Source organism: Sebastes umbrosus, chromosome 5 (assembly GCF_015220745.1).
Source record: "Sebastes umbrosus isolate fSebUmb1 chromosome 5, fSebUmb1.pri, whole genome shotgun sequence".
Lineage (NCBI taxonomy): Eukaryota > Metazoa > Chordata > Actinopteri > Perciformes > Sebastidae > Sebastes > Sebastes umbrosus.
Window position 1 is genome coordinate 13722778 of NC_051273.1, and position 14751 is coordinate 13737528.

At 42.8% G+C, this 14751-nt stretch overlaps 1 protein-coding gene across 43 annotated transcripts in view; it reads left to right on the forward strand.

The window, feature by feature from the left end:
• adgrl2a (adhesion G protein-coupled receptor L2a) overlaps positions 1-12834 on the forward strand; it is a 118612-nt gene extending 105778 nt beyond the window's left edge. For 6 of the 43 annotated variants that reach the window (XM_037769325.1, XM_037769326.1, XM_037769350.1 and 3 more), the window contains 5 exons: positions 1510-1601; positions 4595-4763; positions 4973-5101; positions 5841-5937; positions 10238-12834. In XM_037769325.1, the coding sequence (XP_037625253.1) occupies positions 1510-1601; positions 4595-4763; positions 4973-5101; positions 5841-5937; positions 10238-11097 (1347 nt within the window). In that variant the 3' untranslated portion in view covers positions 11098-12834. Of the gene's footprint in view, positions 1-1509; positions 1602-3583; positions 3629-3902; positions 3930-4594; positions 4764-4972; positions 5102-5840; positions 5938-7531; positions 7661-8339; positions 8392-9554; positions 9608-10237 lie in introns of those variants that run through there. The other 37 variants (XM_037769312.1, XM_037769311.1, XM_037769310.1 and 34 more) reach the window with 22 other exon arrangements.
• The last annotated feature ends 1917 nt before the right edge of the window (positions 12835-14751 follow it).

Genomic DNA, 14751 nt, shown 5'->3' on the forward strand with positions numbered 1-14751 from the left:
GTGTCCCTCTCCTCTGTCTCATTGGATCCATGTCACCACTCCAGGCTGTGTGAAAGGGTTTTTCAAAAGTCCTCGCCCTCCCGTCCCTCCCTCCCTCCCCCACCGCCTGACTCATGCAGGCGGCTGATAGAAATAATGGCTGATAGCTGCGAAACAAAACATAGTTTCAGTGCCGTCTGTGATATAAAAGAAGGTTCGCGATCCAGGATTTTTTTTCTCTCTTTTTTTCCCCCCTCCTATCCGTCCCTCTCCTTTTACTGCCTGGGTTATTGTGAGCGGCTCCGTGAGTTGATTGCATGTGGAGGGGGTGATGTATTGATCACAGGCAGTCTTTTGATAGCAGCGTGCACCAGAACACGGACAATTTCTGTTCAAGAGTTGAATGGCCGTGGTCTGAGTCCAGCTCGCAAAGGTCATTCATTTATTTCATGCCCTCACACTGGCAGCGATACAGCTCCTTTTTTTCCTCTCCCGCCACAATGTTTCGCCGTTCTAAAGATAACAAGATAACGCTAAAATGCCCCGTTTATAAGGCTCACCTGGAAAAAAAAAACGCTCCGGTTATTGAAAATGTGTTCATTTGTTTCTTGGTGTTTTTTCTACAGGAGCTTGCTGTATTTTTGTGCGTTTCTGATCCTTTGATGCACTATTGGAGACACACATTTCTATTTCTATTTCTTAGATATTCCTTGACATTATTTATACATGCATGGCTTCGCAGTACAAACTGCTTCCACTGCTGTGAGTGCATGTACATGCTGTGTCCGGGACCTGGAATAAATGTTTTTGAAGTAAATTATTTGGAGCTCGCTTCCTCGCTGGCCCGTCCAGCCTTTGTGTCTCTAAATCACACTATTGATTTTGAAGGTAGCGAATAAATGCGCTCCGAAACGCGGCACATAGTATCCTTGTCTCAACCTGATATGTGCCACTGGCTCCCTTAAGATTTAATACATTGAAACAAGCAAGCATCTCCCTTTCCCCTTCCTGTTCCCTCCTTCCTCTCTCTCTCTCTTTTCATCTGTCCACACGCAAGAATCGAACAAAATATACCATGTTCCCTCAAGCCTTTTGTAGCTGCTTGCACCTTATAATATTTCACTATGTGCATAAAATGATATGCAGTTGTTTTGTACAACAAGAGGCTCTCTTATTTCTCCTGCTACGTTTCATTCCCTCCTGACTTTGCCAGACTGCTGCTGTGTTTCTCTCTTTCCTTTTTTTTTTTCTACTGTGATGGATTTTAATGCATTTCCATGCTCTTATTGATATAGAATGACACTAAATTTGGCGCCAGTCGGCCCCACGTCTGAGCTCGGCTGGAACGATAGATGTTTATTGGATTAGTCTGTGGACATGCAGAGATTTGAAGGCTCTCCTCTTTTAATACTTATAGACAAATTAACAGTTTCTTCTCTCTCTCTCTCTCTCTCTCTCTCTCTGTGTGTCTGCTGTATCTTGCGTCATACATCTTCATGTATTAATGCTGCCATTACTCTGTTTTGACAGCTCAATCTCATCTTCCTGCTCCTCACTATGTACAAAATGGTGAAGCACTCCACCACCCTGAAACCAGACTCCAGCCGACTGGAGAATATAAAGTAAGTAAAGGGTCACACGCTGAACCCCCGCATTATCCTGCTTATCAGCAATTTAACACTGGTGCTGTTATGCCACTGCCCCCAGGAAAACTAAGGGTCTTTTACTCTTGAGGTAATGATTTTTTTTTTATTTTTTTTTTACTTAATAATGTTTCATGGGAAAATGCATTACCTCCCCAACCTCCAAGCCAAATTCCAGCGCTGGACTAGCAAATGACGTTAGAATACATTTATTTTTCAGTCTGAAATTATCCAGATCAGATGGATCCACCAGAGGAATTCATTATTTTGACTCTAGAGATTTCAAATGTTGCACAGATTTTTAATGAGACTTTTGGCATGACTTAGCTGTCATGATGACTACACAGACTTTGTGAGTCGTCTTTGTTGTTTTGCTCCAAGCCACTAGCCGCAGCATTGCACGGGCATGACACACACACACACACACACACACACACATCACTCTACGGCTGCAGCTTAACTATGCGCTGCTCGCTCTGCTAGGGCGGGGTACAGTGGAACGGCTACCATGTGTGTTTGCCGCTGGAACATGTCAAACCTCTTTTTTATAGATCCCAGCGTCTAATCCCAGAAAAGAAAAAAATTCCTTCCCTACATAACCGCAACCACCCGACCACCACCCCACCCCGCCATCCCTCTTAAAGTTAAGGCTTTCTGAGTCGCCACAACGTTTATGACGTGTTTCGCTTTTAGAAGGAAAATCATGTTTTTTCTGAAGCACTAATTGTTTTGTTTTGTTATTTAGCACTTCTGTGAAAACAATATTTATTGCTGTTTACTGCAGGGTGAATTTCAGGGCCTTTTCCATTTAGAGTTATATGTTTTTTTGCTGCTCGCAGTAACACAGCCCCATGTCGGTTTGCACCATTATATTTCAACTTCCACCACTCTGGAGCAGGAGCAGCAGTGTTGCTATTTCCATCCACTGTTTGTTATTTTTCATTTTTCCTTAATGAACGTGTGCGACATTACAGCACTGCGGTAAAACTGCAATCAGGGAGAAAAGATCTTATTTAGACTTCTTGGTTTATTTGAGATAGACTACTCCCCTATCAAGCAAACCACAACGCATTTACTCAACATGGTGTGCATTTGTACTTGGATTTTAGAAATGTTAAGCTTGTTTATACTGCAAAAATACGTTGTGTATTAAAGCTGCAGTGGGTAGAAAAAGAGGAAATATAATTAAAAAAGTATTTTTTATAAAACAGTTACTATATCCAGGCAGTAGTGCATGAGACAGGTAATCTGAAAAAAAGTATTTGCCTCTGTGTTCTCCGGTGCTCCTAACGGCATCTGCAAGATTTCACAGACAGGAGGAAAACAACCAATCAGAGCCGAGCTGGAGTCTGCCGTCCAGCTGCCGTCTCTGAGCAGCTGTCAATCACTCCCAAACGGTCAAATTAGGCAGCGCTGATCAAACATGAATCAATATTCTGTTACTGTAATGCCTATTTCTCGCCTCAAATGTTTTCAGAAACATCTTGTAGTGTACTGTTTAGCTGTAAAATTAAATAGTTTGTGACCTGACAGCCATGTTGAGATCAATTAAGGAAATACCAAGCACCACCCACCAGCTGGAGCACAGCCAATAGGAACGCTCTCTCTCTGAAATGGCCTGTGATTAGCCAAAGTCTCCTGTCACAGGCTAGATTTTCTAAAGCCTGAGAACAGCCATGAGGAGGTGCAGAAGTCTAGTTTTCCCTCAGAGCACTTGAATTACCATATGCTGAAAGGTTATTATGGAATTTTTGCAATATACTGCCTATTGCCACTTTAAGCTTCTTTATACTGCAGAAATACGTTGTGTATTAACAGCTGTTTCCTTGTGGTCTTTTTCTTTGTGTCAGTTTAGCACCAGTGTCATTGCATGTTGCATGTGACGGCAAGGTTAACGCACCCCCTCTCCTTTCTCTCCTCCTATCACTCTCCCGCTCTCTCTGTCCTGCGATCCGCACCAGTAATTATCGCGTTTGTGACGGCTACTATAATACCGATTTGCCTGGGTAAGCTTCCACTATATACCTCAGATAATTTCACCCACACAACACCACCCACGCATACAATAGCATACATGCAAATTCCACCACAGGCACTCTCTTCACTTTTATAATTGAATCATCAACAGCAAAACATGCAAACACTCTGTCAGATCATTAACTTCTCGTGCTTTCCCTTGGATCAAAGTTGAAGCTATCTGACTCAAATGCCGACTAACCCCCGCTGTTGTGCGCTCTGATCTAATTGTGTTTCTCTCTTCCTGCTTATCATGCTCTCTAGCTATGAAGATAATAAACGGTTTATCAAGTAAGGACACGTTGCCCAGAAGTCTCCTCTTCAGCTTGTAGTTTATCCTCCTCTCCTCTTTCCTTTTCTGTCTTTTCTTTTTCTTTCTTTCGCCGGTTCATCCTCTCCCGACCTGCAGCTACTCATCCACCGTCCTTGTGACTGTTCACTCTCACCGTGTCCATCATCTTGAAATCCAGTCTCGTTGTTGTTGTGTGTTTGAGCGCTGACCTGTGACCGCTGCTGGTGTCTGAAGGCTCCGCAGGACCTTCACACACGAGGCGGGGAATCTCCTTTTTTTCCCCTTGACCTCTTTCCACATCTGCCTGGTTCTCCAGCTCTGATAACACACTCACTAGATAAATATTTAGGTGCTGTTCGGTACGTTCTAACACATAAAAAGTTATTTACAGAAAACCAGATCAAGGTTTTTTGCTTCCTTCTTGTCTGTTTGACAGCAGGAACTGCATTGGAGAGTGTGTGAGGATGGAGGACAGTTGTGAGGATGGCGTTAGGTGTCGTTTGTCATCTTATTGTTTTCCTCTCACCTGGTTTACAGCTTTTTTCCCCTAGTTTTTCATAGTTCTGGTGATTGCAAATCCCACTCATCATCCTGTCAGATCACTAAACGCCTCTCATGCTGGACTCGTCCTCTCCTTGTGTTTGTTTTTTTTGCCGTCCTTCAGATCCTGGGTCATGGGTGCCTTCGCTTTGCTGTGTCTGCTGGGTCTCACGTGGTCCTTCGGCCTCTTCTTCATCAACGAGGCCTCGATCGTCATGGCGTACCTCTTCACCATATTCAACACCTTCCAAGGAATGTTTATCTTCATCTTCCACTGCCTTCTCCAGAAAAAAGTGAGTCACTCTTCATTTCCCGCAGCGCTCAAAGACATTTTTTCTTTCAAGGTGAAACGCTGAATTTGAACAGACCTTTTGCACCAGAATTCACACAGCACCACATGTTGATATAAAGAGCAAACACTGCTTGCTTCAAGATCTTGGCTAAGTCGTATGTAAAGTCAACAATGTACTGTAGGTAAACACTCGGCTGTTTGCTCACGCAGGTCCGCAAAGAGTACAGCAAGTGCTTCCGCCACACGTACTGCTGCGGAGGGCTGCCGACCGAGAGCTCGCACAGCTCTGCAAAGACTTCCACCACGCGGACCAGCGCACGCTACTCTTCTGGTACACAGGTAGACCCAGCAGCTTCATACAAAGACTCACCGAGCATCACAACACAGAAGGACACAATGTTTTCCTGCACACTCTCTCACCATACAGCTCATTTACATTGTTGTGAAGTTCAAACAATTGCTCATGAGGATGTACTTTCATCATGAGCAAAAAAAAATAAATAAATGCACATGATGCATTTTATCTTCAGAGGTAGATCAAGTGACACAAACATGATGCCACATGTTACGAGCAGCATCTGCTGTACTGCATGAGTGCCTTTCTTCTGTTCTGCCCCCTTTAAGCACTTGCTTTTATCTGTTTTCTCACTAACGTCATGTGCATGGGAAATAGTAGTGCACTCTTTAAAGAGCGTTGCAAGCACATTTTACTGCGGGGAAAGCCGAAATTGCAAAAAAAAGAAGAAAGAAAAACATATTTGCTTTATCCCTTTCTTATTAATAGTCCTTATTAGACAATACCTCCAGATGTGCTTATAGAGAAACATCCCTATTATGCTTTAACCTCCAGCCCTGTTCAAGGTTCTTGTGACTGGAGCTGAAGCCGTTCAAAAGTTGACGTTAATTCGTTCTGAAAGACACATGCAGAGAAAGTGAGCACCCTTGCCTCGCTGCGTACTAGTGTGCGCGTGAGGAGCGGTGAAGTCAGTAGTATGTACATAGAAAAATAAATGAGTTGATCTGAAAGGTGAGCGGGCTTGTTTAAAGTCCTAATGACTGTCCCTTGTTGACCTGACAGAGTCGTATCAGGAGAATGTGGAATGACACCGTAAGAAAGCAATCTGAGTCCTCCTTTATCTCAGGTGACATCAACAGCACCTCCACCCTTAACCAAGGTCAGTTCACACCTCATTTCTCTCCACATGCACACCTATGCACACATTTCATCACCCAGCTAAAAATACCTCAATGATCTCACGCGTCCGCCGTGGAGGAATCCTAATCGTAATGAATGCCTTCAGCTTGAAAAAGACGGAGCGGTAAAAAAAGATGTAGGCCTTTAGTCTAGTCTCCCTGTTCTGCCAACGAAGGGATTACAAAAATCCATCCTCAAATAGTCTGTGCGCCATCATTCTGGCTGCTAACGTCAGTCTCAAATTGGGGCAAGGCTAGAAGAGCGTTTTTTTAATTTAAGTGCTTGCTGTCCAGAGTTCATACCCAGGCTCCTCGGGGGGAAACGTAGACAAAACTAAAAACAGAGAGGAACATTTTTTTTTATTTCAGTAAAATCTTAACACGCAGAGAGAGGCCATTTGTTGCCTGGCATGTAAGGTGACCTCTGTTACTTTACAGGGGGATTTATGAGGGAGGGAGGAAAAAAAAAAAGCTGTCATTTATTATTTAGCTTGAGCACAAACATGATGATGAGAAGATGATGTTCAACTCTGACTGACCTGGAGTGCTTAGTGTGATGTTAGGCTCTCTACTGCCTCTGAAATGGCTTTCCAAGCATGCCAGGGAAGAGAGGGGTTTACACCGAGGTGGTTTAACTCTTCTACCCTCCTCCTCCTCTGACTCCTGTCGCCGCCGCTCTCTGCCTGCCCTTTCTTTTTTGCTATCACTTCACACAAGGTAAAACATTACACCTACTGTCGGGCTCTGAAGCACTTTTTTGACCCGCCTATACGACTGCAACAATATAGAAGTAGGACTTTTTTTTTCCCCCTTCCTGGAGTTAATGTAAAGGTTGGATATTGATCACTCCGGGGTGTAGTAGCCTAGTTACCCTGGAGAGTCAGTGCACTAAAGGAGGGCTCTATCTCCTGGAAGCACTTCCCTGTCATTAAAAACATCCCTGGAGACTTCCCAACATGACAGATGGCATTTAACACAGGTGATAAATGGCAGAGGAAATACCTCAGATCCTTAAAACACATCGCAAGCTGGGAAAAAAATGAGGTTTGGATGGAAATTTGAGTCTAAATAAAGATTTTGATATGAAAACTTGGAAGGATTTCTGCTCTTTGTCTTAGGGGAGATTAAATATTTGGACCTGGTTCAAGCGGCGAAACCTTTGCCCAAGGTTTGGGCTATTTTTGAAAACTAATATTTTCTCAAAAAATAATAAGTAGATATGACTTTGTGAAAATGCAGTAATGAGCACAATGGGTTTATAAATGAATGGATTACACATAAGAAATGATCTTGAAAGTTGAAAAAAGTTTTTAAATGTGAGGAAGACTTGAATGTTTTTTGGCTCAGGCAGCAGTATAGCTGTTTTTTTGCTTTTCCCCCCGTTGCTTCTCAAACTTTAATCTGCATTTCTCGACTTCAAAATAAACACCCTAGTTTCAGATTTTCTCAGACGCCCCGGTTGACACCACACGCCTCAAACTTATTGAAAATTTCATTTCTTTTCTCCATGAAGCTTTCAATCACTGTCGGCCGACTGCGCCAAACCTTAACTCCTCTTCTGTCTCGCCACTCCAGGAATGACCGGGAATTATCTACTAACAAATCCTCTTCTTCGACCACAAGGCACTAACAACCCTTATAACACCTTACTGGCCGAGACGGTCGTGTGTAACACCCCCACGGCTCCAGTGTTTAACTCGCCAGGTGTGCTTCCTTAATACTTTCACCTGCATTCAGGCTTTTTCTTCTTCTCTCTTTCTTTCTCTCCCTCTTTGTCTCTTTAGTTGAGTGTACGGCAGGCCAAATGAAAAGCAGGATGTTCTGCAGTATCGCCTTTCCCTCTGAATCATTGTCTCCCAAATACCCGATACAGTACATATTGTGTGCGCACATGTTTTCATGCAGAGCGGAGATTTTTGTGGCTCGTCTCGACCCACCCTCTGTGTTCTCGTATTTCTCTTATCCAAACTCTGAACGGGACAGAATGATTAAGATGGGGAAGAGATACTACACGTTCTGCCGTGAGATAATGTAAACAGTGGTGTAGACCTGAAGCTTTAGTATAAACTGTATGTTTATTAAGATTTATGCTCCTGAATTTGTCAGGTGATTTGATATTTTTTGTGTGCTTTAGAGGGAGCTTTCCCCTTAAAACGTGTTAAAGCAAAATCTGTTAATGCAGATCGACTTAATGCAACTTTTGCATTGCGTCGTCTGTGTATAGATATATATTTAGTAATAGATAAAAATCACTATATCTCAATTGCACATGGCATTTAAGCGTACATCATACTGTGCTGCGATTATGTGTGCTGTTCTATTTTTGAAACTGAAATGGCATCTTTTGTCATGTTTTGTGCTTCTCCCCTGTGCTTCCCTCTAGTGACCTACAGAGAGACAAGTATGGGAGTAAAACTTAACTTTGCCTATCAAATGTAAATTTTTTTCAGCATGCTTATTATAAACAACCAAAACCCCCCCTGGCACAATCACTTGGTTTACTTTTAGGCCATTAACACACACTCAGTGAGCAAGTGGTTCACAAAATTATCCACCCCAAATTCTACTCCGATCTGACAAGAAACAAAAGATTTATCTCGGAGAAATCTCCGACATCTGACAGCTCTATCGCAAATTGCTCTGCTTCTCTCTCTTCTGCTTAATTTGTGATTTTAAGCGACCCAAAAAATGTGCTGCTTTTTTTCTGGCAGAAAGGAGCATTTATCAGAGAGGTTTTCTTTCTTTTTTTCTTTCTTTTATTTTCTCCCAAAATGTCTGTGCTCCTGTGGCATTCAGCGGTCTCGGTGTCCAGTAGTATTCCCCTCACACCTTTCCAGACTGCAGCACCTGTCTGGACACTAAATTGCCTCCTAGCAGGCACAAACACATGGATGTCATGGCAGCAGCTGTTTAATTTTCCCCTTATTCTCTTCTTTTTTTCACAGAACTTTCTTGTCATTTCCCCTAATTTCCAATAGCATGCCTCCTACGATCACAATTACTCCCTTTTTTTTTGGACAAAGACAAAATATATCCCATTAGTCTTCATCTTAATGTTTTTACATCTGTTGTTCTTGCAGGAGGCACGTTCGCCTCAGCAGAGCACATTTTTCCTTTATCTCCTCTCTCAATCATGGCATAGCTAATATTTATCCTATTTCTCTGCTGTTTTCCATGACCTCCATGTGTAGAGAAATTCCTAACATGACTGCGTCTGACCTCTGCAGCGGCTGTGTTATTCTTGAGCTGTTCTGCTAGCGACCGGGGTCTCACTGGGAACTGTCACTGTGACGGATGCCAAGCGCCGGGCTGCGGGCGAGCTCTGACCTTTGCCAGCTCTGGGTACACAAGCTGCCAACTAATGGACAGAAAGTGTACCAACATAAGCACAAAAATAAAGGAAAAAAACCATCTACAAAACAGTAGCTGTTGGCTAATTCCTAAAAGTAAAAAGCTATTTAATGCTTGTTTGTTTCATTTGCTGAACCCTTGCTCTCGCTAAGTTGCAGTTAAGACTTTTACTTTACGTTTTGTTGTTCTTTTTGAGTGATTCTTCTTCATGTTACAATAAATCATTTTACTTTCTTTTGTACATCAGCTGCTCTTAGACCAGATAGCCTGAGCAGACAGACATGATGTGAGTTGTCCAAAGTGAGTCTTTTCACCTGCTGTGTGTGGTGATGGTGGAGTGCTGCTTGTGGGCTCCCCTTGTAGTGAGAACAAAGATGGCTGTCCCATGTTGATACATGACTACTTCCCCTTCTCTGTCCGTGTCATCTTTTCCCATCTCTGTCCTTTTTCTTTCCCTTCGGCACATCCAACCTATTAGTTGCTAGACAACCTGTAAGTGTCGTAGCTTTGCCCGTTTGTGGCTTCATACTTGTGGACATCTACTTTTTGCCCGGTGTGTTGTGATGGTGATTACTGTTCCAGTTTGTTCCTTAATGTTGTTTGGGATCTTTTTCATTGCTTTGTCACTGTTGTGGCAGCACACTAAAACGCACAATGCTCCGCTTATTATGAAGCCATTTTTAGAAAAAAGGGAAAGTCCAAATGTATATGTGAGAAAGTAAAATGATTTTCTCATTGCAGATGATGCATGCGTATATATTGTCTGTTACGGATTGTGCCTAACTAACGGATTTACGGCATGGCTTAATTTGACTTGAGTTTTCTATGTGAAACTGCATCCTGAACAGCATTAAACCTTTGCTCCTTTCTGTATGATGGTTATCGATGTTGACTAATGTGAAATATCCTCACATGTCCCTCTCTTTGCAGGGCACTCACTGAACAATGTGGTGAGGGATACAAGTGCAATGGATACACTACCGCTAAATGGTAACTTTAACAATAGCTACTCGCTCCGCAATGGGGACTTTGGCGACAGTGTGCAGGTAGTTGACTGCGGCCTCAGTCTGGACGACGCTGCCTTCGAGAAAATGATCATCTCCGAGCTTGTACACAACAACCTGCGTGCCTGTAACAAAATCCACCATCAGCAACAGCAGCAGCAGCAGCAGCACCACAGTTTACACCACCCGCCCCACCACCAGCCGCCGCCGCAGTACCACCATCACCACCACACGGAGCGGGCTCCGCCCAAGGTGACGGTGGTAGGCGGCGGCAGCAGCAGCGAAGACGACGCCATCGTGGCCGACGCATCGTCTTTGGTGCACGTGGGCGACGCGGTGGGCCTCGAGCTGCACCACCAGCAGGAGCTGGAGGCGCCGCTCATCCCCCAGCGGACTCACTCGCTTCTGTACGCGCCCCAGAAGAAAGTGAGAACCGATGGGGGAGTGGAAACCTTTGTCAGCCAGCTGACACCCACCGACCCCGACGACAGTCTGCAGTCCCCAAACAGAGACTCCTTGTACACTAGTATGCCTAATCTGAGGGACTCTCCATTGCCCGAGAGCAGCCCCGACGTGGTGGAGGACCTGTCGCCCTGCAAGGGGAGCGAGAACGAGGACGTTTACTACAAGAGCATGCCTAACTTAGGGTCCGGCCACCAGCTCCAGGCCTATTACCAGATAGGCCGAGGGGGCAGCGATGGCTACATTATTCCCATTACTAAAGATGGCTGCATCCCTGAAGGTGATGTACGGGAAGGACAGATGCAGCTAGTGACGAGCCTTTAAACGTAGGCTACTTAAATCATCCCCAAACCTCTTCCTGCCCTTTTTGCAGCCCTGACCTCTTGGAGGACACACAAGTGAAGGGAAATTTTATTTTTGAGGAGATCCGAGGAGCGCCGTCAAACACATTTACAAACCCTCCTCCTCCTCCAGCTGCATTGCGATCTCCTTCCTCTCCCCCCCGAGACACGCCACTCTTCCTCCCCTTTCCCTGCAGACCAACAGACTTGGTGCACAGCGATGGCCGTGCAAAGTTTTAATGAGACTGTACATAAAATGCAGAGTCAAATTTCAATTTTAAGAGACAAGCCAACTATGTATTTAAATGTGCTGCTGCTGTTGAATAATTGAGAAAAATTTAAGGTACGAAAATAGAAAAAAGACAAAAAAAATAAACATTACTGGCTACATCATATCAGCAATTTCCCGGTCAAAAGGTTGTACATACACTCCCCAACATCCTCGTTGAAGCCTGTTTTTTTATTTTTATTGTAAACAAAACACCCCTGGACCAGGACGTGGACTCTTGTTTGTAAAATGTTCCCGATCAGACTGTTAGAAAAGGAATATAAAGTCCTGGTCGCTCTCCGTCACCATGAAGTTTGGATTGTATAACCACTAGCAATCAAGCCCCTGGCCTTATATTTTCTCAACTGTACATTGAACTGTTGTCAAGGAAAATGGCTAAAATATATATTTTGTTGTATTGCTAGTGTAAAATAAAAAATCATGGGAAACCGTAAATATGAAGAAACCTTTTAATTGCAAAATTTTAACGTTTGAGAAACTATTGTGTAGAAGTTGCACATATGTTATACAGTGTGTTTATGGTTCCAACACTTCATTCATGGTAGTGCGTTTAAAGGCTTATGAAAAGAAAGGAGGATTCAACAAATTACAAAGATGCATTATCACTTTTTTTCCACTTGTGAACAGTGTTTTTCGCTTAATGAGTTCCATTGATATCGCCCATTGAAATATGTCTATTTGATTTTTGCCAAAGTGGCATTACTTCAGTAGGATGGGAATGCAAAAACCCAGTTAAAGTGATTCATGCATTGCACATTTTTTTGTGTAATTCTGAATGAAATAGATCTTTTTAATGGCAGAGTAATGGGCAACTGAAATGAAACCGACTTTTGACAATAAAGTTTCTATCATAAATGTAGTTCTTCCGCCTGAGTTTGGACATTTTATTTATTAAAATCTTTCCAAAAAATAAAAAAATGGGAAATGTGTGAATATTTTCCAGCACTGGTATACATGCTGTACTGTAGCTCATGTTTTTTATGTAAACATGTTACCAAGGGGCTCATCACTTAAGACTGATGTAAAGTTCAACACTTGTATAACAAATAAAATAAATGTGAGATTTTTTGTCAAATGCCAGTTGCTTTTTAATGCTTTGTGTTTTTGGTACTATTTGAAAAAAAAAACAGGTTAAATTATTTTGCTATGGACAAAAATACACTTTTGACTCAGGTTATAAGTAAGTCCCGAGCACCTTGAAAAAGTAAAATTGGTGGATTTGTTTTCTGGGAGGGGGTGGGGAGTTATTTGCTTTTTTTTGTTCTGCTTTTTTCTTCAATGGCTGCAGAGTAGAGAGAGAGCTCATTTCACCGTATGTGTTAGAGAAGCCAAATCTTTCCATGTGATTCAAAGATGAGAAACTCAGGTAGGAAAATTGCATTGTAAATGTTCCTCTGTGTGGTTGTAACACTAATAAAGGTTCAAAAATGACACTGGTTCACAGCATTGTCCACTTAGTATATTATTGAATCCTGGCACCATTAAAAAGCCCCGGCGCTTCAGACATCTTGTAAGATGTTGGCTTTAATGCCGTGTGGGAGTGGAAATGTGTCCACGGACCTAACAAGGGGTCAATGTTACACTTGGCTGCGGTTGTAGAAATATATTACACATAATATGTCCAAGTATGACACATATTTGCTCTAATTAATGTGCTGTTGAAGCCCGCAGTCAGCTCCTGTACGGTTTATGCCTCAGGTAATGCTAATTTACGAAGCATTTTAATAAAACACCAGTTGAGGCGGAGTGACAGCTCTCAGCAGGGTGGCTGGAAATTGCGCTGTTTACCATTTGGCATTGAAGGAAATGACTCAGAACTTAGCAAAAAAAGAATGCACTTTATGTCAGAGCCGGTGCACATAATGCTGTGTGGGCTGCGTGTTGTTTTGACTTTTTTTCCACAATTATGTGACATTTTGTGCAATTATCTGAGGCTGCAAATTGTCAGAGAAGAATTATGCTCAGTTTTTTTGTGATCTCTTGTGCAGACCCCTTGAATGTCAGTTAGGAATCAAGTGTTGAGGTGATTGTTGACTGTCGAAATGGCAGACATAATGACGTGCATAATAATGAGAAGGAAAAAAAATATCATATTGATTTCCATCCTACATTGTTAAACTATAGCACCGTTTTATCCGTGTGTGTGAGAGCCCTGAAGTTTGACTGTGCGATGTTCTTTTCAAAGAGAATCCATTATAAATAATTAGGCTACAAAAATTGCTAGACATTAACAAATTGTTCTGTAATTTGGAACAAAAGTAATTATAAAGAGCCAATTCATATTAACAAATAACCTGAGAGCAGTACACTATGTTGTGTTAAACTTCAATATCGTCACTGCGGTCAACACTAAAAGAAATGTGTCATTGTCAAAAGTTATTCTAACCCCTTTGTTCATTGTTTTTGAGAGCACAAATCACATTAAGTCACTTCTCACCAGCATTTTCTGTTTACCTGAAATAGATAAACTTATATAAGTCCACATTAACATTTCTACACCATGAGTAGGTAGTCACTCTCCTCAAATATAGACCAACAAATAATTGCCACCCCTTTCCTCTCACCCCTCTCTCTAACTGCAGTTTGTTTATCCTAACACCGTGACCTCAGACGTGGATAAACTCAGCCGGTAAGCAGGTTTATTTTCATTATTAAGGGCTGCGAAACATGAGCTCGGATTGGCTATTTGTCTGCGGCAGGGAATGTGGCTCTCGGAACCCTCTAGCTTTGCGTGTGGCCTTCTCGCCATGCGAGAGCCTCTCTAATTCCCCGTCTTTTGCTCAGGGAGAGACTCGCCCTTTGTCAAACATTGATTCAGAAGTAGGCCAGGAGCCGAGGGGCTGAGAGCCCGGCTGCTCCCACAGAGGAGCGAGCCGGCCCCCTGGAAACCCGAAGTAGAGAATACTGTCAGCAGAATCGTGGAGAAACTGCTAAAGACGGATGTGTTGTTGAGTAAACAGAGGCATGAAACTAATGTGTGACCAAACACGGATATTTGTGGTTGTCGAGTCAGAGTTAATTTTCATATATTTCCGTAGGATATGATGCAATTGGATGAAAGAGATTCTCCTGTTGATGAAAGATTTTATATGTGTGTGGGTATATTTTTTCCTAATCCCAGAATGCACCGAAGGTCTCCCTCGTGTGTCTGTGTCCTCTACACAGGGAGACAGAAATAACGAGACTTCTCCTAAAAGCACTTCGTATTTTGGTCACACCGACATCTAATAAACATTTAATGAAGTAACCATCTGTTTAAGATCAAGTGTGACAAGCTTCATCAGCTTAAATTAAATATTAACTACGTGCACATCATCGCCACTTCCTGACTTTTTGGCCCTACATGCC